Here is a 24,779-nt window from a genome sequence, read left to right as displayed (position 1 = left end):
CTGCCTCCCTCCTCAGATCATAATAACTTTTCTGCTGTTTTTCCTGTAGCTGACCCTGTCAGTGCCTTTCAAACTAACTCTTCTTGCTGAACCAGAGAAAGGGACACTAATCCAGGACTGGGAAGAACTGGCTTCCGGTTGTAAGTCAGACACTTCTACCCTAGCTGTACGTAGGTCTTTCCTTTTAAAGTGTGGGCTGATTGTTCCCCACTCAACCTCACTGCCTACATCCAGTGAAGGAATCTACACTCTACATACTGTTGCCTGCGCTTCCAGCACTATCCTTCTTGCCCTCATGCCCTCGCAGATGCAATCACGTTATAGCAAGCTAATTCAATCTTGTTTTTCTATAGCAGGTGTCTGCTTTTCAAAATACTTGAAACTCATTATATTTTACTTTGATTGTAGAAAATAAGGTAGTCCGTTATTCCAAGAAACCAAGCTGCAAAAAAAATTAAATGACCTTGCAACTAGATATGTGGAAATATGTGCCAGGAGTAGCATAGAATCTGGTCTTTGTTTTTCCAAACCCAGTGATTTTTCTACTCTACATAAGTGCCTACTATCCTATTCCAAACTTAGAGTATGGATCTCATTTTTCAAAAGAAAATTGCTTCAGATACAGCTGACGTATTTCTAGCAACTTTAGCAATACTAGCAACCCAACATCCTTTGCCCCGATACTAGGACTAGCCTCCTGGTTGCCATCCTTTAGTATTTTCCGATCTCATTTTGTGTAGTAACAACCAACAGCAGCAAAGTTACTACTACGAATAAAATAAATAACAATGAATTCAGCATGGGAAAAGAAAGTATTTGGAATAAATAAAACTGAAATGAAAAACATTAAAACATATGGCATGCAGCAAAACCAACGAACAAACAAATAAACAAAAACAGTATGGATCAGGTTATTGAAATTACACTTTCCATGCTGGTTTCCTTATATAAGAGAGCACATACAGTTTTTGTTCTTTCGTGATTGACTCATTTCACTGAGCATAATGGTCTCTAGTTGGGACCACCTGGTTGTAAATAGAGTGATTTCATTCTTCTTAATAGCTGAATAATATCCCATGGAGTAGATGCACCACAGTTTCTTTAACAGCTCTTCTTTGGATGCACATCTGGATTGTTTCCATGTCTTTGCTATTGTAGATTGTGCTGCTGCAAGTATAGGATTACAGATCCCCTTCTCACATGCAGATTTTACTTCTATTGGGTATATTCCTGAGAGTGGGATAGCTGGGTCATATGGCAGGTTTATTTGCAATTCTCCAAGCACTCTCCATACTGATTTCCACAGTAGTTGTACTAGCCTACACTCCCAGCAGCAGTGAGGAAGGGTGCCTTTTGCTGCACATCCATGCCAGCAGGTGTCGTTAGTTGAGTTCTAAATGTAGGCTAGTCTCATGGATTACATGGTGGCACCATTTTTCCCAAGAGACTTTTGTGTTTCCTTTTTGTCACCCATGTGTTGGTTACTCAGTGCTGCGTTTTTATCATGGTGCTGCAATTTGTTGTTGTCATTGTTGTTGTTGTTGTTGTGGTTGTTCTAACTCATACCAATTGCTGACTTTGCTTCACAGCTTCTTAATTATGGAAATGTATATAGTGATGGAATACTGGGTTCCACCATATCTAGATGTGGGGTATAATGCAACTTTCATTCTTGCTTCTAGACGAAATGGATTCCCAATGAAACTGTTGGAAGTGTATAGACAATGGGATGCTGGACTGTTTGACATTGTCTGTACCAGCAATGACAGGTTACAGTTAAATAAGAGACTGATGGAATTGTGATTCCTTATGAAGGACTATACCATTGTAGTTAAATGGGTAAAATCTGTTGGAGGGTGGGAGTTTGGGGGTGGGGAATCCCAGTCTATATGAAATTATACCACATAATTCAAAAATTCAAAATAAAAAAAAACACGCACAAAAAAATCCAACAGTAAAGTGCTGCCTGCTTCATGGTTGGCACAGCCCTCACACAGTTGTCTTGGAGTCTTAGTCATACTGTAGAGAAGGGAGTGCAAGCCTGAGAGGGGGTGTCATCCTGGGGCACAGACCCCAGGCTGCTGAAGAGGGTCCCGCTGTCCATTTCTTATGGTTCTGTTGGATTATCTCTGCTTACACTTGTTTAACAAGTGCAGGCCCATTATCAAAATTGTTATGTGACATAAGCTAGTAATTCATTTTGGTTTCTGTTGTTTCCTCATGTTGTACAAGTTCGATTATGCTGATGTATTTGTAGTAGTTTTTCAAACCAGAATTCACGGGGCTACAGCATTTCCCCGCCAGCCTGGCTCGCTAAACACAAAACAAGATGTATGAACTCAGACGTCTTAGCTACTTGAAAGCATTTTATTGCTTAATACAGTTTCACAAATTGGAAACTTAAAGGCGGTCATGTGCAGTGCAGCCCAGATCATGTAATTGCTTTCGTCAGCATGCCATTTACTCTTCAGAATCAAACTGCTCTAGAGTACAAACAGAAATGGAAAATATTAACAATGCTGGCCCCGTGATGGCATTTTGCAGTTTTAATTCATTTATCTTGTGAGGAATTCCTAGGTTGCTCCTACGCAATAATACTGACACCCAAGCATAGCTTCCTCTCTGAGCTCCATGGGGTTTTATGGGTCCTACAGTCATCGTGTCTGCAAGTTAAGCCAAGGGTAGCAGCATGCTTTACATGAGATTAGCTGAGAATGGATTTCCAATTATTATTTGTTTTTGCAGTAGTATGATTTATTTGATCCTAGCAAGAATTTATTTGAAATGCCAACAAACTATCAATTAAATCGTATCTAGAGTCAAAAATGCAGCTAGAGTGCTTCTCATAGATTTCATTCGGAACAGATTGTGTTTCCTAGTAACATGCCTTCTGTAGCTGACAATTTCATACGCAAACATGTGTAAGGACAAGTCATAAGAGGGATGCTGAATTTACTAACTAGGATTTATACACTGCTTCTTTCCTGATTTCTTCCTGCTGCATGATTCCTGTTGGCAAGCACCTTCAGGTGTTAATTTCAGTATAATCTATGGTTAAGTATTCTAAAGAATGCTTAGAATAGAGTTAAGGCATTTCTTATTACTCCTACTTCTTAATTGCTTCTTATATGTTTGTATTTCAGTTTACACTTTTAGCATGGAAATAACTTCCCAAGTAAGTAAAGCACAACCATGTACAGTGCTTGCTTTTTAAAAATACAATACCTTTAACAGAAAAACAAATGAAAACCTACATTTTATGAATGAGAAAAATGTATCAAAGAGTAAAACTCTTCTGACAATCATGTCCAAAACTACATAATTGATTATATGATCACAACTATGGACTTTAATTAAGTACCTTTCAGAAGAGTTTCTTTTACAAAATTAACCAATAATCAGGCAATTAATTTTATACCCTGTCAAATTAATGTATAAATAAGATTAAATCAGAAACATACATATGGTTGTCTATATATTTGCCTTCTGAAATATAGGAAGGAAAAAAATCTATCTTGTTCTGGTGTTGACTTTTTATACTTAAAGAAAGTGTTCAGTATTAGAAAGATAAAAATAACTAAATATACCTGCAATTAACGTTTATATCAATGGAGTCAAACAAATGAAATCGTTGATTTACCCTCTGTTAAGCTGATGACTAACTCCTAACTAATGACACTGGGAAATATGTAAATTTTTCAGCAGGTGAAAATGCCCTTGACTGGGTAAATGATGTGGAGTATTACCTTTTCTAAAGCTAATGCACAGCACTAATGGACTTCATATGTAGCATGCGTATGTGAGGTGAGCTATTTGTGGAATCAAATTAGCCCATAAGAGATATTACCCATTACTTACTTGTCTCCCTGTAATCAACCCAGAAGAAAGCTGCTCAATCTAATTAGGACAACTATTATGTGAACAATGTAGGTAAGCCATCCAGTGTGCTTCCAAATGCACTTAGAACCTGTCAAGCAGTTTAAATAATATCATGTAGAACCTGGGGGTCTGCAGCTGGTATATGAGGTGAATTTTAAATGATTTTGCAGATGTTATTGGGAAAGTGAGTAATGTAAGTAACGAGGTGACTAGCTCAGAATCATGGGAACCTGTCAAATGTGAGGCGATGTCAGAGAGGAGCGGATGTCAAGTAACAGTGACTTAGCAAGCCAGCATGGAGCTGTCCAAGGGGTGAGCAAGAGTAGCCCCTTTCCATAGCTGAGCAGGTATATTAGTTTCTATATATTGTAGGTGTGCTGTAAAAATAAGCTCGTTTTCTGTCACTCTCTTTCTTTTTGGGAATATCATGGTTTGTTATTTTCTATTGAATAAAATTAGGTGAGAATTTAAGCCACGTGTAGAATTTACACCTGCATTCTTTATCTTGGGTGAACCTAGAGGATAATGATACAATGGAATAGGTTGTCCAAAATCACTGTAATCTAATCTAAAAGAAACACTAGTGTCCAACTGTTGTTTCTGAACCTGTTTGTCCTATAGGTGCTAATGGAACTGGGATGGGGAGGGAGAAGTGATGAAAAACAAAATAGTTAGCCATTCCTCTTGCATCTGTACATTGGGAAAACTTTTGGAAAATGTCTATTCATTTCCTTCACCCATTTCTTTACAAATTGTTTGTTTTGCTGTTTCTGAGTTTTTGAAGCTCTTTGTAAATCCTGGATATTAGTCTCCTACTGGATGTTCTCTCATTCTGTTGGTTGCTTCTTCACTTTTTTGGTCATTTCCTTTGCAGCACAGAAGCATCTTAGTTTGGTGAAGTGCCATTTGTTGTTGCTTTGTTTTGTTTTGCTTTGTTTTGTTTTGTTTTTTGTTTGGCTTCAACTATCTGTGCTTTTGGTGACTTTTCTAAGAAGCCGCTCCCAACACCCATATCTTGGAGAGTGCGCCCTATATTTTTCTGTAATAGTTGTATGGCTTCTGGGTGCAGCTTTAGCTCCTTGATCCATCGAGAGCTGATTTTTGTATAAGGTGACAGGCACATGAGGGAGTCTTCCTTTTCACTTCGGCAGGCTACTATCCAACAGCGTCTGTTGAAGAGACTGGGCTTTTTTTCTGGATAATTTCAGTTCTCTTGTTGAAGATTAGTTGGCTGTACATGTGATGCCTCCCTTCTGGGGTTTCTATTCTGTTCCATTGAGCTTCTTCTCTATTTCTGTACTAGTACCAGAATGAAATTCTGCCATCTGTAATAAAATGATCCCAACTAGAGACCATTACACTCAATGAAATAAGCTAATCTCCAAAGGTCAAACATCATATGTTCTCTCTGATTTAAGGCAAGCTTCACAAAAAAATACAAGATTAATAGGTTATATACATAAGCACATATGTACATATATTCATCTAGAGGAACTATATAATGGGGACAAGCACACCATTGAGATTCATTGCAGTAAGCATCTGTACTCTTGAGTAACAGATGTACTCCCTTGGGCCCGGTGCTGTGGCTTAGCAGCTAAAGTCCTCACCTTGAACACTCCAGAATCCTGTGTGGGCGTTGGTTCTAATTCCAAAGGCCTCGTTTCCCATCCAACTCCCTAAATGTGGCCTGGGAAAGCAGTAAAGAATGGCCCAAAGCCTTGGGACCCTGCACCCATGTGGGAGACCCAGAGAAGCTCTTGACTCCTGGCTTTGGATCGGCTCAGAACTGGCCATTGCGCTCACTTGGGGAGTGAATCCTTGGATGGAAGATCTTCCTCTGTGTCTCTCCTCTATCTATCTATCTATCTATCTATCTATCTATCTATCTATCTATTTGACTTTGCAATAAAAATATATAAATCTTTTTAAAAAGATGTTCTTCCAATGGAACTGTTTAATATCTTGACATTAGAATGCTGGGCTTTATACAATTGCATATACCAAGACTATCAGGATACACTTAAATAGCAGAATGATGGATTTAAGAGTTTGTTGCGGGACTAAACTGTTGTCACAATGTAAGGAAAACTTTTGGGGGGAGAGAGTAAGGAAGGGTGAAAGGAGAAATCCCTGAGCTGTATCATGAACAATAAAGAAGTTAAAAAACTTTAAAAAAATAATAGGAAAAGTAACATCTCTGGATGATGCTTTGAGAAAACAATCCCTAAGAATTAAAATCTATCCAGTAAGCATCCTCAAATTTTGAATTGGAAAAAACTAAAGCAAAATTTGCATCCCTTCACATAGACCACTATAAAGAGTGTTATGAATGGGACAAATAAATTGAATCTGTGTAATTGATCTAGCCCAGAGCTGGATCTGAAGGAAAACAGGGAAGAAACAAAGTCGCAATTCCCAAGGTCAAGGATCTGAGGCATAGCCAAAAAAATACTGATTTTCATGAGAAGTGGCACATTACAGATATCCTAAATAGTGTTGGAATGATAATACACTTAGCAAAGTTTATAAATGAGAGCTTTCATAGACCAACATTGGGGGAAGGGAAAAAAGCAAGATTGAATCATAATTTGACAAAATAATCCAATTTACTGAAAGGAATTTATTAGTGAGACAAGATAGAAAAGTAAAATGCTGCTTCTCAAATAGCCTGTAATACTAGTGTCTAATGGTGAGAAATAAGACATACTCAGCCACTCTGTATGCTGAAGAAAATTCCTGCTAGATTTGCATTTTAGAATAACTATGTTTGGGCCTGGCGGCGTAGCCTAGCAGCTAAAGTCCTCACCTTGAATGCCTGGGTGCTAGTTCTAATCCCGGCAGCCCCACTTCTCATCCAGTTCCCTAGCAAAGCAGTTGAGGACGACCCAGAGCTTTGGGACCCTGCACCTGCGTGGGAGACCTGGAAGAGTTTCCTGGTTCCTGGCTTTGAATTGGCGCAGCACCGGCCATTGTGCTCACTTGGGGAATGAATCACTGGACAGAAGATCTTCCTCTCTGTCTCTGCTCCTCTCTCTATATCTGAGTTTGCAATAAAAATAAATAAATCTTAAAAAAAAGAAGAACTATTTTCACCAAAATTTGGTAATAACAAACATGGCAATAACCATAAAATCTATGGAAACACAGACATGTAATTTGTGAAAAAAAGGTATCACCAAAGGTGCTGCTTTAATATATTGGCATAAATTTGTTAAAAACATGAAGCAATGTAATTTTTTTAGTTTGACATTCATTTTATTTTTTGGTGTTTGGGTGCTACCCGTGCATCCATGGTATTTCACAAAATATTTTAAAGTCTTTTTTTTTTTTTACATATATGAAAGCTTTCACTAAATCATGTAGAATCAGAGTCTGACATGATGGCTCAATTAACTAATCCTTTGCCTGCAAGCAGCAGAATCACATCTGGATGCTGGTTCACGTCCCGGCTGCTCCACTTCCTATCCAGTTCTCTGCTTGGGGCTTGGGAAAGCAGCAGAGAATGGACCAAGTCACTGGGCCGCTGCACTCACGTGGAAGACTGGGAAGAAGTTCCTAGCTTCTGGTAAACTCGGCTGCAGCCATTGTGGCTATCTGGAAGTGAACCAGTGGATGGACGATCTTTCTCACTTTCTTTCCTTCTTTGTGAATCTGCCTTGACAGTTAAGATAAATTATTTTAAATAGCAGACATCATACTATATACTGCAAGTACATGAATTTTGATACCTCAGTAAAACTAAAGAAAAAAGGCCATTCATTGGGAGGTATTTTAACAAGCATGTGCAATAAATCCAAACCTCGCCTTACAGAAGACTTGTTTTATATTTGCTTTACTTGATTTTTTTTCAAACTTGTATGAGCCATTCATGGTAATCAGTTAAGATAATGGTGTTAGCTGAGGGTAGTAATTCCAAAGCAATTATAATGTCATCTTGAAGCTCCTAAACTATCATCAGCATCCTGAAAACGGAGAAAGCCTGGTTCCCATTGCAGGGTCTACACCACTGCCTATTACAACAGCCTTATGGAGCCTAGTATTGGCCAAAGTCTGGTGTGTAAAGCCAGACATCTAAGCAGGAGTCCTTGAACTCAATGACTTTGTCTCCAAGTCTCCATTATCTATGTGATCTGTGAAATAAGACTAGGAAAAACGACTTCCATGTTCCTTCTTCTCCTTTCTTTTCCTTCCTTCTTACTTCCTAGTTTCCTCCCTCCCTCCCTTCCTCCCTCCCTTCCTTCCTTCCTTCTGTCCTTCCTCTTATCTACTTGAAATGTAAAAATAGAAATCTTCCATCTACTGGAGCTTTCAGTTAATTAAAAACAGTAACTTTGGGCCCGGCGCGGTGGCGCAAGTGGTTAAAGGTCCTCGCCTTGCACGCCCGGGATCCCATATGGGCGCTGGTTCTAATCCCGGCAGCCCCGCTTCCCTTCCAGCTCCCTGCTTGTGGCCTGGGAAAGCAGTCGAGGACGGCCCAAAGCTTTGGGACCCTGCACCCGCGTGGGAGACCCGGAAGAGGCTCCTGGCTTCGGATCGGCATAGTATCGGCCCGTTGCGCTCACTTGGGGAGTGAATCATCGGATGGAAGATCTTCCTCTCTGTCTCTCCTCTCTGTATATCCGCCTTTCCAATAAAAAAATAATAAAAATAAATCTTTAAAACAGTAACTTTGATAGAAGATTGAGAAGAAATGAGTCCAAAAATACATGCAAACCCTTATTGGGTGATTATCATGTCTCTTCTTATTGTTAAGTCATATCAGGTGTTTTCAAAGTTGCCTTTGGCTTCATATTTCAACACTTCACAGGTTTTCAATCTAGTTTAGCCAAGGGTTTGAATTGGGATTTTTTTAAATTATCAAATAAGTAAGCCTCTTTTTGCATTCTTAATACAGTGCTTGTTTCTTTTTTGTTTTTGAGCCCTGTAGACTTGCAGCTTTTCGATTCACCTTGTTTAATTAGTCCAAAGACCCTAGCATGTGGTAGCGTACAAATCCCTAACCAGGATTTTTAAAAATATTTTTGTACTCATCTTTACATCTTCCAAACAAATGCAGAAGACAGTAGATGGACAGGAGCCAGAGGTGAAGTGGTGATGTGCTGTCATGCTTTGAAGAAAGATGTGTCTATAACCCAGCATTAAACCACTGCATGACAACAGGCTTTCGGACGAAGTACAAATAGATTACCAACAACAGACCTGTATCCCACCGCTGGGAGAGGCAGCTTTGTGTGTGAGATGAGAGTTGTCTGTGTGCTATTTATTTACCTCATGCTCAGTGTTGCACTAGCCCTCCAGAACCTTCCAGAAAAGAATTTGACATTGTTCCCTTCAAATCTTCTATAAGGTGTTTTGCTAAATTTATTGCTGGGAGTAAAGTATCGATCTGGTTACCTCATGAGGTGGTATGGGCTCAAAACAAATAGAGGCTTAAAGAGGATTTAGAGACATCCATGGGCAATGGATTCTCACACAGATACAAGGAAAGCTTTACGGACAAGTTCAGTTAGAATGCACCCCTACGTTTTTCATGGTATACACATGTGGGTGCCATCAATTATATCATTTAGAAACTATTGGTGAAAGCCGATAATGGCCTTCATGAATGATCATTATTGAATATTAAAAAAATAACTGCATAGTAAAGTAAGAATTTGAATGGATTTACTTAATGAGTATTTAGCATAACTATCTTCGTGGTATAAGTTCATCTATCTTCCTGGCTTTTCTGGTATGGCAAGTGTTTTCACTAAACAGAGCAGGATTAGCCCTCTGGATTTTACCACAGAACTGAGGTTTTACAGTACGCCTGTGGCACAGGTTCTACATTCACACACTGACCCTCACGGTGTTCATGTTGAGTTTGACACGTTCTCTTTTTTTATTAAGTCAAACGTTGTTTAAGAAAAAAGCATGGCTTTCACGTGTGGTATGTCTTTGCCACCTTAATTTGACTACATGTGTTATGTATCTCCCGTTACTTGATATAGTTGCAGAGAAAAAGAATGCAGGGAGGGGGGCAACTGCCCAGGCATTCAGGCCCAACTCACCTAATAGGAAGTTGGAATACTCAGAGAGGGCTTTCAGAAAGAATTTTGCTGAGGTTTAGTCACAGCTCTGACTTTGTTAAATTCAAGTTACTGCAAAAACATTGATGCTTCTGTTCATTTATTTCATTCTTATCTGGAGTATCTGTGGGCAAGTGGAATATTCAGTTGATTGGCATCTCATGATGAATTTATTAGTTAATTTCATGTGAATGGAACAAACTGTCCTCTTCCATTCCCCCTGGCATTTTTTTTTTTATTGTTGCTTACACTGTATTATGTAGTACAGTTTTATAGGCGCTGGGGATTCCCCCCACCCCTCCCCATACCCCTCCCCCCATGGTGGATTCCTCCACCTTGCTGCATAACCATAGTTCAAGTTCAGTTGAGATTCATTGCTTGCAAACACATGCCTAGCATAAAGTTCTGGCATTTTGAGTCTGAGATCCTAAGATTGAAATAACTATTTTAGAGGAAAGACAATTCCATGCAAATCGTGTTGGATGGAGTCTTGGCTGCATTAGTGGCCTGCTGCCTTATCATTTACTGAGCTCAGGAATAATGAGAGAGCAAAGCTGTATCCAACGTGCTCACTGGAGGCGTCTGTCCATGAAAATAGATATGACTTCTGTTTTCCCAGCAAGTGAGCTTTTGTTCCCTCTAAATGCAGTTGTGATGAACTCCTCACTAGCATTTTTCTCAATGTAATAAGTGTAAAACTACAAGAAAAGCTAAAGCAACACCTAAAAACGGAATACTAATTCTTGGTATAATTCTTTCAAGAGGCTTAAACTGATGATTGGATTAAATGTTTTCTTCTTTGCCTGTAGCTTAAATTTTTCGGGCGTTTTACTTACTAGGTAAGTTGGTTTTCTGAAGGACAGCTAAGTTGCCATCTCTACACTGTGTATGCCTCCAGCAATGGGAGACCAACAAATCTCTGATAATTTCTGGAACATGCCAATGAATTATATGTTGCTCTGTTTGATGGGTTTATTTGAGTTAAACTTTGACTAGTCATTAATAACGGCCATCTGCTCATGCCAGTTAGGAATACTCCAGTTACCTAGAACACAGCTAGACCCTGGTTTTATGCCTGGTCCAGCCTCCTGGCTGATAGATGCCTGTACAGAATAGACACTCAACAGATTTATAATGAATGAAATTAATTGTGAATCATTAAAGATAATGTCAGGGAAAAGTCAAAGGAGGGGTGTTGGGCTTATCAAATTGATTTGCTTGACTTAGAGCTAAAACAGTAAACAAGGTGGTAACCATAAAGAAATGCTTCATTCAGTGAGGACATAGAGTGTTGTTTGATCCAATAAAGTGACTCTGGAACAAAAACAAAGTATGACTATTATGAGAGAAGCTTCAGAAATCTCAAATGGAGCTCTGAGCAGAACCCTTGTAAAGAAGTTTCCTTTGTGCCCATTCTTGGAAAGCAGTTTCTCAGTGGCTCTTCCATTTCTAACTAAAATTGTGCTAATTTTTTCTTTAGGAAGAAAACCAAATGTTCAATGTTGTTAAGTCTCAATCTAACAATATGTTTAGTGGGGCAGCTAGTGTTTTGCTCTGACTGGTTCAATCTGATTTAGACACATTTCCTGTGAACTACTGAAACTTACAAGATGGTCATGTGCTAGGAAAGTCAAGTCAAACCAGAATTGGATATTAGATTGTGGCTGCTGCTCCAACTTGGTACAGAACTCAACAGATTCAGTAGAATTACACCCAACATATCACTACACAGCTCTGCCCCTCATAGTGCCTTTGGAGAACATTTTTTTTCTGTGTCTATGTGTGCAGTGTTTGACAAATGTCAGGGCCAAGCAAAGGTATATGATTATGACCCGCACGTTCCCATATTTCATTCACATGGGTGAAATTGAACTGATTACATTTGGAATTGGCAGGAAGGCTTACTTGATTGATCATCTGAATGAACACACATTGAAGCTTCACAGTACTGATTGCAATTTAATATCAATTTTAGATGAGAATTAAGTTCTCTTCTATTTTTCTTGGAACTCTCCATAGTGAAGGTACCCAATACTACTTTTTGCATGTATACTTATGGTACCAGTGAAGCAAATTTCCAGATTAACCTTAAACAACTGTCAGCACAAGAGTGAATAAAGTCATCAATCATGGATTTGAATATATCCAGAATTTTATACCATGTCAATGATATCATAAATAACTTTCACAAGGATTAGACTTTAATGTAACACATCCTCTCTAAACACACTTGCATGAAAATCAGAGATACAGTGTTTGGCAGACTTTTAAGAGCATTGCCAAGAGAAGAATATTTATTCATTTAAATGGGAAAGGATTTGCACTGCCTGGAAAACTTGACTTGAGTGGTTAGTGATCATGCCTAGGTAAAGCTGCAGTTCTACTGTTGCTAGGCTTTCAAATTGCTGAGCAAACAATGGCACAGATTTGACTGTTAGTTCTGCCACTGTAGCATGGTAAACTCCCTGCCCTCACCCCCACCCCCACCAGCACGAGCACCTTCCCTCACCCCCATCCCTGTGAGCAAAATGGATTTGCCGGGCCATTTTCTCAGTCATGTTTATATGTTATATCTTCAAAAAACCACTCCAGATTCAATATAACCTCTTCTTACATGTATCATTAATTTTACAGAGATAAAAATATATAATTATCTGGGTAAATCGGTACAATTGGTCCACATACCCATAGCCTCTGCCCTTCTAGGTGCCCCTTTCCTAGGCAGGGGTCATATTATCTTCAGAGATGTTCTCATTACTTTCTATGGAGATGGATCCAATGGTTGGAAACTCACATTGTTTGGAAATTCTTACTTCGTTTGAGCTACCTTGGTCCTTTGATAACATTTTCCCACAGAACTTATCCTGATTTATTGGTCCAGAAGGCAAGTCTCAACTCACTTTCATATGAAGTTGCTTCACATATTTTCAAGTGTTTTCAACACTTTCTAGACCTCTCATCAGTCTCCCTTTTTGTAGAATGACCTTCCCCTATTGCTTTGAAGTACATTTATGTATGTGATGGCTTACTCTTTTAGTAACTGTCCATTGAAGATGTTGCAATGCTGTCATGCCTGTGCTGGGACAAGTTATTCAGGTTAGCATCCTGTGTTTTCAGTGTGACCTTTTCCACACGGTCTTCAGCAGCACTACTACCTTCTACATTCTGGCTATCACACTTAATGTGGCCATCAAAGTCTCACATTGACTTGGGAGAGTCAACTAAAATCTTGAGTTTTACCTCGTGAATTGTAATAAACCAGATTATGTTTCTCAGTGTGCAGTTTTACACTTGGTTTATGGAACAGGATTGTGGATTTAATTTACTACTGTTAAAATGCACTTTATTGCATCTGGTCAATATTACAGGATCGTTGGAATATTGGTTACTTTGTCTCTTAGTGTCACCTGCAGTTTCAGTAAGTGGACATCCTGAATGCTTTTTTAAGATGTTGAATGAATTTTTTAACCTAAGAACTGAAAAGTGAAAGAATTAAAAGTAAAGCGTTGTTTTGCTGTTAGTAAACGTAGTGAATAGAGAAGGCTAGGTAACAACAGAGTCTTGCCTATGCCTCTTTAGACTGCCTTCTAGAGTGGCCTTTCTTACTCAGCAATTTAGGTAAGTTTATTCCAACTTAGTGGGTGATTATGCACTTTTCATAGCTCCATTCTTAGCTGCAAAATTCATTAGTGAATTTTGGCAAAGGCTTTGCTGAAGCCAACATATACTGTGTCTGTGTCACCTTCTGAATTGATCAAGGAGAAATTCATTTCCAAACTGGTTTCTGTATTTTAGAATGTAGCCTGGCACATTCTAGAATGTGCTCTGAGGCCAGGATTAAAAAAGCTCCCAAGGCCTAGGTAGATGATGTGTAACCATATGCACATCTTTAGAATAGAACTTACTTGTTCTGGGACACGTTTCTGGTGTCCTTCTCGTGACGGTGCAGAGAGGAAGGAAATCCATACCTCATCCCAATACGCACTGCTTCCCTATAGGAAGAACTTCATGTGAAACAAACAAGCTATCTTGTCCTGGCCAAGGACTCAATCTTGGACACTTGTCCTCCCATGTATGCCCAAGGAAAGCGTACCAAGGGAAGCAGGAAGGTTCAAGTTCACATTTCTGTCACAGCTATGCAATAATATAACTGTTCTTGATATCACACTGGGAGAGAAGCCTGAGCTGGCAGCAGCCAGCACCTTTCCCAAATGATGGCTTGGCTGCTTTGCTCTGTGAGCCTATCCCAGCCGTGTTCCAGTTTTTATCCATTTCCTATGAACAGCCTCACTGCTGTTGCAGATAACAGTGTTAATACGCATTTCTTTCAGAGACTTACATTACACTCTGCACACACTAGCAGTTCAAACTGATGGCTGCCAAGGCACTGGAGACGAGGGGCTGGTCTGTTCCAGACCCAGCATGTCTCCCAGGCTTCAGCTTGGAACAGGAGGGGTGCGTATGGAATGAACAAATCAAGCCAAGTGGAGCTCCCTGAGGAAAGGTGCTTGTCTTTATATTTCTCTATCCCAATGACTAAAACATTGTGCCAACTAAGTAGGTCAGTAAAACTGAGACCCTGCCAATTGTTGTGTAGCCTTGAGCCTCACCTGTTCGTATTCTCCAATCCCCTGTCAAATGGGTATGATGCTAACCATCACTGCCTCTTTCTAGGTGTCGAACAAAAATCGACCATTTACTTACTGTGTGTTAGGCACTGGAGATTCAAAGTTGGGGATGACAAGGCTTCAGATTCTTAACAACTATTGCACCAGCTCTACATTAGATGAGTATGGGAAGTACTGGAAATTAGCAGGGTGTATAACACCAGTCCATGGCTACAGTTTGTGAGACACCCAGTGTTTGTGTCTCTGTTAGCCAAATCTGAGGTACCTGCATGCTGTTTTCAGTTTGTTACAGTCCTAGCCTATGAGCCATAGTATGTATAGGATGCTGAAATACAGAGCCCTTCATGATTTTCTGGGTTTGACATTGGAGCATCCAAATCACATTAACAAAACATCTTCTTATTGTCAAAATTCACTTAGGATGTCACTTGTGAAATCTATTCTTTATCAAACACTAAAAAAGAATACATCATAAAATAATAATTATTATTATATGTTGTCACTTAGTGATTCTCCATCAACTATATTATTAGTCAGCCTTACAAATGGGAGACCTGTGTGGAAGCAATGTGTGCTGCAAGCAGTCCCCAGCACTCGGCTTGAACACGGGAGGCTGATACTGAGTGACCTCATGTCTAGGAACCTCTGCTACGACAGCTTCCTGCTGATAATGGGCATCTCAGCACTGGCTTTCTCGGGCAGAGCAAATCACATGGAAGCTAGAGTTTTTGTGAAGGTTCAGATTATGCGGTGCATGTACACGTGTGTGTGTGTGTGATTTTTTAAAGGGAGGTGGTGCTTGGTATTTACTCCAGGTGTTCAGCCTTGACAACACTTTGCAGGGCGTGATCACCAATGCCTGATGACTTGGTGAAGAATTAGGACAAGTCCACTTAGATAAGAGTTTATATGGGTTCTTATCTCAAGAATAGCAAGAAGATAAAAATGGATTAATATCCTTTAAGTGTTAATGAAAAAGATAACAATGGAAAATATACTGTGCATTTGCCATATTTTACAGATCTAACTCATTTTCAGAATTGAAACAGCTTGCACCAAATTTCCTTGTTGAATATATCCTTTCGGGAAACTATATTCTTTTCAATCGCGTTCCCCCTACTGTAATCGAATGCATCAATAGTAACATGAACTCAGCATGTTGGTTCATAAAACCTCATATTTCAAATACTGAAAATCAATTGTAATTGAGTATGTAAAAGTATGTACAATTCCATGTGGGTTTACCAGCAGGGCAGTGCATTCCACTTGTAATGCAAGATCGTCAGATTCTGCCACAAAGTAAATTCAACGTTCATGGAAAATTGAATTAAAAATAAGTGTATTTAGTTACAAATACTTTTAAATCCATGCATCTTATGGGTCTTCAAAAAATTCACAAAATTTGTGGATTATGAAAAACAAATGCATATATTTCAAAAATTTTGCACCCAGTAGACTTTCATTTACATTTTCCATGAAGTTTCTGGGGTACTCTAGTATAGAAAATATTGGGGGCAAGAACATACCTTTTAGAAATGGTTTCATTCTTCTCACTGTCTGAAATACCTTTGAATAGACACAGAGGTACACCCTGAAACTGCTATGCAGAGTTAGGCATAGCCCCTGAACACTGAGGAAAAGAGACCATGTTCCTTTACAGCCTGGAGCTTACTGCACTTGGATGGGCTCTGACAAAAGAGAAACTGTATTTTATTTAATTTCAAGACTCATTTCTTTTCATATAAAAACAAAAACTGCATGTATCTGTGGCCAAAAGTGATAAGTGCTTACATTATGAAATGATGAAACCAAAGTAAATAGCATATCCAACTTCTCACATATCCCCATTTTGCTATAACATTTGTGATATACTGATAAGTAATTGCCAAGTGTACAGTATGTTCTTATGAACTCTAATTACCAGGCTATACCATAGATCTTCAGAAATTATTCTGCCAAACTGAAACTTTGTATACTCAAACCAATACCTGCCCACTTTCCCAGTCATAGATTTATTCATTTTTCTTTTTTGAGTTTTAAAGATACTATATTTTTGTGTTAATGTAACATTAATACATAGAGTGCAGATTCAGTGTAATTCATAGGTACAATATATATTTTCATTGATGACTGATTTGGGAAAGCAGCCTTGTACAGGAATAATCCTGTACATTGAGAGAGATTATTGATTCTTTTAAAGACACAAGCTAATTAAAATTTGGCTTTTAAATTGTTGCCAGGTAGAATTATTTTGGTACTAGTTTTGATGGCAGCATAAGCACAACTCAAAACACTTTGGAAATGGTCAATCTCTTAAGTTGGTTAAGCATTCCCTCCTTTTTAAATAGTTCTAGATAAAATTCAATCTATGGCAGTGCTTGTCTGAATAATACAAATTCTGATTCAGTTGTGCTACTGTGAATGAATCTGTAAAGTATCTCCTTGCATTAGAACTTTTCAGACATCAAAAGGTTCTTTGAACTGAGTAATAAAGAAAACAAAAAAACACAAATTTTAGTGCTACCTGAGAGTTCTGTTTAATATTACCTTTGAAATTACTAATTATGTTACACATAAAGATTGGAAAGTGGTATTATATAATGTATGCATTAGAAAGTATCCTCACAGACTTTGATCCCATCAGACCCTCCCAGACTCCTTCTTTATTTCCATCATTACATTGATTTTTATGTTTAATGTTTATATAAGAAAATGTTTGGTGAATCCAGCACATGCTGACTGCCTCCTGCTTCACAAAATGTGATTTAATTATCTTTGCTCTTAGGGTAAAGCGTGTTGGCCACATGCCTTAAGACTAGAGCAAGATTTGAATAACACCACTTTTCAAACAGAGTGTTGGAAAGAGCTGAGAAGGTGCCCCTGCTCACAACGGAGGGTGGGAGCTTGAAGGGCTTTTTCTGTTTGAAAGCTTGAATTTGCAATACACTGTGTATGTGGCTGCCTGAATCAAGCTACCAAGCTCATTATAACCATCTCAATGAATGAGACAGAGTTTGCTTCAGCTGTCTCATGTTTGCAAGGAGGAATCCACAGCATGTGCATCGTTCTATCGCATATTGCTAGGCTGCATCAAGGCGAAGATCAGAATGAAGGTGCTGGCCATGTTGCTCCCTCTTCCACCCCTAGAACTGGCAGATCACACCTGAAACGCAATCCCCTGAATTAGAGCAGCCCTGGGTAGTCAGGAGTGCTTCCTGGGGGCTCCAAAGTCAGTGATACAATGCAGAACATCAGCCAGAGGAGAAAAGCGCAAGAGTCCTGATAAATGAATGAAGAAGCTGAGGACTTGTCAGTCTGGAGAAGAGACAACAGCAGCAGAGGGAATTGCCTCTTTCTGCAGCCTGGCTCAGGTGCTGGAGGAGAAGGTGCATTTCCTGTGAAGTAGGATTCATCGGCAGAAGCTCCTGGAGACAGTTTTGGTTCCCAACCAGCTGTCTCGGTATAGGACAAGTTGCCTCAAGCAGTGGCAATCTCCCTGTCACCAGCAGTATGCAAGCAGACATTGGATATAGGCTTTTGCATTGCAGACGGGCATAAAGTACCAATGTGAGGCAAGAAGTTCCACCAAATTACTTTAAGGTCTCAATCTATAGATGAACTAATCAAGTATTTATAAATGGCCTAATCTGTCTAATGGCAAGAAGGGCTTTGATTTTCTAAGTGCCCAGAAGTGAAGCTGCTTTTGTTTTTCTTCATCAGGAGATGACCCATTCCTGGCCCACTCCTCTCACTGCCATGCACACTCCTGGAAACGCTGAGCAACAGGCATTTTCCATCCCAGGACAGGTCAGTTCTCTTCCTCTTTCTATTTTCCATTGCCTTGTTTAAATTAGGCCAATCAGATTAGATATTTAATGGTAAAAATGGTGTCTGTCTTCTGGTACTATATAAATTCTCTCTTGACTCTCAGGATAGTCACACAATCATGATTTTTATTGAGAGAGTCTTTAAGACAATCTACACACAAATATTGACATGCAGGTCTTAGTAGCTGAACATTGCTATTGTGCAACCAACAGTTACAATAGCTAAGGAAAGAGAGTGGTGGCTCACTCCTGAAGGAAGACCAAACAGAAAATGCAACAAAAATGCCTTGGATTTTTTTATTAAAAAAAAAAAAAGACACACTGCCCTATAATGTATCTATTTCAGTTTTGATGCATCACTCCCAGTCCTGGCCCACAGACAGATCCTTACAAACTACCTTATCACATTGATAGAACTTTCTCCTCTACAATTCTATTATCACATATTCATAATGTTCTCTTCACCTGTTCTGAGTAAGAATTTATCACCACAACTTTGTTAATATCACATGTTAAATACAGAAAATTACTACCCTGACTTCTTTTTTTTCCTTTCTACTACTAATTTAGAAACCATTTACCAAGGGTATATAAGGAGCTAAAAGTTAGGAATGAAGGAAGTCCTCTAATTATTATCAGGTAAACAGTAAAGCGATGAAGTTGGTATTTTCATAGGTGATATGAAACTGATAAAAGCATTTAAAAACTCTCCCAGGGCTGAGGGTGTGCTCACTGGGAGATAGCAGTGTTTGGGTGATTAGGAGGCCGTCAAGTACAGAAAGATTCCAGCAAAGCCCACACAGAATCCCTGCGAGACGAAAGGCATGAAGAGATGAGTGCTCACGCTGTGATCCACTCTGGGAAGAGATTGCTATGGCTATGAGATATTTTGTTTCCTGCATGGCAGTGGACAGAGGAGCTCTGGGCAAGTAGGTACACCACCACTAGGGGCTTCGGTGCTACCCCAAGGAGTTAGGCCTTGATCTGTGAGTGGAAAAACACGCATTAGATTCTATAGGTTTCAGAGTCATGATTTGGACAGCAGTAAAGACCTAAACTGTGTTTCATGACCCTCAGTCACCGTCGAAAAGAATCGGAGTTAAATGAGCCGCAGTTCTCACTGTTCTGGTCTGGGAGCATGCCACGGCTTCCTGTACGCACACACTCCTGCTTTCATCTGTCCTGGGCTCAATATCCTTTTTGCCAGCATCTCAGCCAAGGGAAAAATCCACCTGTTTCCATGACTGCCTTTCTATGTGATACATCCATATCAATTGCAGTTGTGTTGTTTTTTTTTTTAAGCTGAATTCTCCTATTTTGTATATAATTTGTTCAAGTCATAATTTTGGCATTTACACGTGTGTATGATACAAATGGTTGTTTAAATGGGATTTTATAGTACATGCACATTTTGTAATAGGCACAGTTTGCATTTTCTGCCAATTACTGTGCTGCCAGTCCCAGGATAAAGGTAGGCTAAATAGTGCAGCAGGCTGAAATAACGCAGGCACGATGGCTACGCTTCCCCCTTCAAAATGTTGCTTTAAAAAAAAAGTGCCTTTTAAATAGCAATAGCAGCATCAGCAACACATAGAAGATTGGAAACGTTTCCTTGAAAAATGGAGTTTAAAAAGAATGAAAATTTTTCATAAGCTTTTTATAGCCTACTTATATAATGGTTTGATGAACCTCACCTCATTCTACACTTGATCCTAGCCAAAAGGGCAAGAAGGAATCCCTCACCTCATTCTAAGCACTTAGTATACAACAAATAATTCTGTGCTTAGTACAACCCCAAAGGATGGATAATTGCCTTATGCTTAGTTACAGCGATAAAAACTAAGCAGATGAGCTCCGAAACACACAGTAAGCGAAAGGACTGATATTTCCATCCAGATGTTCTAGTGTTAGTGGTCAGTTTTATGGATGCCCCGGTTCAAAGCATAGCTGACTCCAGGAAGTACAGTAACTGGGTTCATTGTCTTTGCCCAGTGCTCACAGCAGCCCCAGGTGGCACGCTCTCGGATGGTTCTGGTTTCCAACACCCCTGGCCGTGTAGCAAGCAGGGGAAGAGTGCTGGCTTAAGAGCTGCAGTCCTAGCTCTTTTCCCTGCAGGCTCTGCAACTTCCTGGCTGGGTGGAAGTGCTGCAGTGACTCTAAGGCTCATTTTCCTCCTCTAGGCCTGGGTGGTACGGGTGCTGAGGTGTATATGTGGAAGAACTACATAATCTCAATGGATTTTTCAGGTTAAATATTCTATGATTCTGTAAAATCATAAAAAGACAAATATTGTTGCAGAATTCTCAGCTCAGGTTGACTAATTGATGCTAAATTGAAAGAATAGTATGTTTTATCATAGAAAAAATCTCACAAGGAAGGAAGTACATGAAAGAGAAATAATTTCTTCAAAAATTTAGCAAAGACACCCAGCACGGGAAACATCCTCTCCAAGAGTTAACAAGCTGTAGCCTCTACATCCTTGCATTTTTTTAATGCTGAAAATTAGCTAAAGTGCTATAACAAGCAAAAAATGTTACATGTAGATATGTATGTGTATGTATGTACATATGTAAAATGTGTATTAGTCTACCATAAAATGAATATTCTGGCATCTTGTATGGCATGGGTGGAATTTGAGTACATTGTAATAAGTAAAACAAGCCAGGTACAGAAAGGGAAATAATACATGCTTTCACTTAAAGTGAGGAAAGTAAAAAAAGTTGTTTTCATACAAGGATAGAATCTATTAAAGGCTCAAAAGTAGAAGGGGAAGAAAGGGCAGAGGAAGATCAGAAAACAGGGACAAAGTAACAATCAGAGGAACAAGTGTCTGCTCCAGCATGGCTGGGGGACTTTAATATATATTAAATTATATATGTCATATATATATTGAACTTCACAGTTAGGTTTTTCATAATACATAATAACCACAATCTGTCTGAAGATAATACATAAGCATAAATATAAAAATTTTGCACAAAATGAACTTATGTTTGAATTTTGTTTTCCATAAACTGTATATCACTAGACAGTAATTGTGCCTTTGAGAACTGTGGAGATGGGAACTCTTGCCTTTGCATGAATTGGACACATTTTTTTTTTAAGGAACTGACTTTGCTGTGTCCTTTGTCTCTGGAATCACATAATATGGGTTTTCATAACTCAGTATTCCAAGTGGTTTTTCTTCTGGAAGTATTTCCTTTTGCTTAGTTTCTGTGGTTTGCAAAAAACTGAAAACCAAATGATTAAGCTTTTGTAAAGCCCTTTGTCTATCAGCAAAGCCAAAGGAAGCTTCGGAGCTGTTGAGACCTCTCTTGGGCCTTATGACGGATCTCCAGCTCAGAGGCCTGGGCTGTCTCTTGTTGAGTTAGGCAGTCTTCATGAGTGGTGATCGCGCCAAAAGATCAATCTCTTGGGCAGCAGAATCATGAAATGCATAGGAGAGTTCACTTTTCATCCAAGTGCAGTTACAGGTTTTGCTTCCTTTTTCTAAAAGATAATTTAAGCTGTGAGCTTGTTTTTAATCTGCAGGGTGACAAAATTAAGTTTAATGAACAGATTACTAAAAAAGCAGCAATCAATACAACCAATTTCTGTGTTTCATTGTATTCATTGTATCTCCAGTTTTGAAATGCGTGCTTTGTAGTCCGTGCTAATTCTCTCTCCTAGCTGTGTGGTGTCTTGTATGCTCTGAACATCACTGCAGCGCTCTGCCCACAAATTATGTCAGAATCCACACAAGTGGAACACTTGTGTGGGACACTCCCAGCCAGCCTGATGTATGTTCATCAGGATTCTCGATCTGGTATTCAGTGAAGGAATTGTCAAGTTTGACTTTCAAATAGAAATTAAGTATCTTTAAATAGTGAATTACACTAACATATCTCATGTTCTAACAATTCAACAGACTTAACATAAACTTTTTTTTTTAATTCTATTTGGTTGCAAGGGAGAGAGAGGGAAAAATAGAGAGAGAAAGAGAGATTTGACATCTGCTAGTTCATTCGTCAAGTTCCAGTGACAGCCAGGCTTGGCCAGGCCAAAGCTAGGAACCAAGAGCCGGAAGTGCAGTGCAGGCGACCCATGTGGATGGCATGGATTCAACTGCTTTAGCTGTCACCCGCTGCCTCTCAGAGTGTGTGTTAGCAGAAAAGAAGAATTGAGAGCAAAGACGGCAGACATGATGGAGCTGGGACATCAAGCTGTACACACTGACATGGGACGTGGACCTCTCTAGAGTCAGACAACTGCTCCATTATGAGTTTGAAAACATTTCTTCTGTACAAAATGATGTACAGGTCTTGTATGTCACAAATCAGGAAGAAAGTTGAAATCATTTGAATAAAAGGGAAAAACTGAAAGAATCTACTAAGTTTTCTTGTACAAAAACCATGGTCATTTCTTCTAAGTTCCCTTTGCTTCCTTAAAGGGATCCTTGCCTAGATGAATGAGAAATTCTACACTTGAATTTCACAATTATGGGTCATTTGTTCTGATGATGCCCATATTTCTCAAAACTCGTTTTGTCATTATGATGAAATGAGAGTTATGATCATTTCTGTAGTAAATGTTTTCTTCAAATGCAGTTACAGGCAGAAGCCTGATTAATGGAGTTGTTAACCACTGGTTTCCTATTTGCAAACAGTAATGAAATGGTATCTTTAGAAATAACAGATATACATTTTGTTCTGATATCATTTAGCTAATGTATGTGTTTTCTATATTCTTCCTTATAGGAATCTCAACATTTGACCCCGGGATTCAACTTACAAAGTAAGTGTTTTTGAAAAACCCTGCTTAGCTTAAACATCCATGCCTCCACGCCACCCCATGCTTGCTTCTTTCCTACTTAGAATCATGCAAGAAAAACTGTAACAAAAAGTTATGATGCATCCAATTGGCTCAATGTTTTTTATCTGTTATCATGACAGGAAGCTTTAACAATGAACAATTTGGAAGGTTGCAATTTACTTTTAATTAAGATTAGTCATTTGACGTAGCAACATAAACAGTAATTATTCGTGTCTTTTCTTTTCAGAGTGGAGTGATCCAACCAGCAGAGCATCTACAAAGTCAGTATCATTCAAATCATGAATATTTTCAGAGCAACAAAATAGTGCCTCAGTGCTGTTAGTCTTATTGTGGTTCTTCCTCTGTAAGCTATGAGCCTTGGTTCATTGTAATATGAACTTTGATCAGGGGAGGAGCGTCAGGCTTTCCATGGTCATAGTCTATTTGGTCTGTTGTAACAAATGCCATCAATATGTGGCTTATAAACAGCAGAAATTTATTGCTCACAATTCTGAGAGTGGGAAGTCCAACACCTAGGGTAGATTTTGTGTCTGGTAAGGGTCTGATTTTGGTTCATAGGTGGAGCCATTTTGTGGTGTCCTCACATGATGCAAGAAGTAGAGTCCTTAGCTTGTTGAAAGCACACCAATCTCAGGATGTCTCAAAGGTCCTTCATCTTAGTACCATCACCCTGGAGGAGAGGATTTCTATATATGGACTTGAGGGGATACAGATATACATGCTATAACATTCATGGCATGTATACAAACAGTAAAACAAATGCATCATCATTAGATTCTCTAAATGCATAGAGCGACTGAATTAACTTGGAATATGAAAGCAACTATGATTTGAGTGAATAAAAAAACTGTAGGTGAGTTGCTTCCTACATTTTGACTAATTCATTTGAGCGTTGCTTAACTTCAGCTACATGTAGCATCTTGCACCATATTCAGCTGCCTCTGACTAGGATGGACAAGGGATACAGCTAAGCAGCCATAACCGGACATGAAATACAGAATAGCTTGTCGTGACCAGTCAACCTAAAACCCTCTGTTGTAAGTCCATCTGACACCTGTATATTTAAAGACAACAAGCACAACCAGGAAGGGATAGAATAAGAGATACGTGATACTAGATTGCAGTTCAGAAGTCAAGACTTTGTAAATCACTTGGCACTGTCAAGCAACTGTAACTGTGGCATTACAGGCTATTTTTATTTTTTCATTAATGTTAACCAAAGGACAAATTTGGAAGAGCCAATTTCCTGAGATTAACTATTGTAGATTTCATAACATCCATTTGTCCAAGAATATATTAAAGGAACATTTCTTTCTGAAATCCTCTCCTAATAATAGAAAATCACTATCAACTTTTCTGTGAATGATAGTTACATACTTGAAATTTTTCAAAATCAAATCATTTATCATCTGCAAGAAATTTATTGTCAATTACTCACATATTGGAACTTCATTGATAATTGCATAAAACAATTGGGAGTAACTCCCAAATAGACTGAGCTATTGAGAGAGGCAATAGCATTCTTTGAAGTTTAGTGGTAAAGTACAAAAGACTTGATGCCA

The 24,779-nt window shown here is 39.0% G+C and overlaps 1 protein-coding gene across 4 annotated transcripts in view; it reads left to right on the top strand.

Moving 5' to 3' along the window:
* AFF2 (AF4/FMR2 family member 2) overlaps nucleotides 1-24,779 on the top strand; it is a 462,047-nt gene that overhangs the window by 280,763 nt on the left and 156,505 nt on the right. For 2 of the 4 annotated variants that reach the window (XM_040999784.1, XM_040999788.1), the window contains 3 exons: nucleotides 18,299-18,385; nucleotides 23,142-23,178; nucleotides 23,444-23,477. In XM_040999784.1, coding sequence (XP_040855718.1) covers nucleotides 18,299-18,385; nucleotides 23,142-23,178; nucleotides 23,444-23,477 — 158 coding nt within the window. The remainder of the gene's footprint in view (nucleotides 1-18,298; nucleotides 18,386-23,141; nucleotides 23,179-23,443; nucleotides 23,478-24,779) is intronic. The other 2 variants (XM_040999786.1, XM_040999785.1) reach the window with 1 other exon arrangement.

Source organism: Ochotona curzoniae, unplaced genomic scaffold (genome assembly GCF_017591425.1).
Source record: "Ochotona curzoniae isolate NIBS_2020 unplaced genomic scaffold, NIBS_Ocur_1.0 scaffold_1852, whole genome shotgun sequence".
NCBI lineage: Eukaryota > Metazoa > Chordata > Mammalia > Lagomorpha > Ochotonidae > Ochotona > Ochotona curzoniae.
Note: the sequence above shows the minus strand (reverse complement) of the source record. Positions and strands in the feature narration are given on the sequence as shown.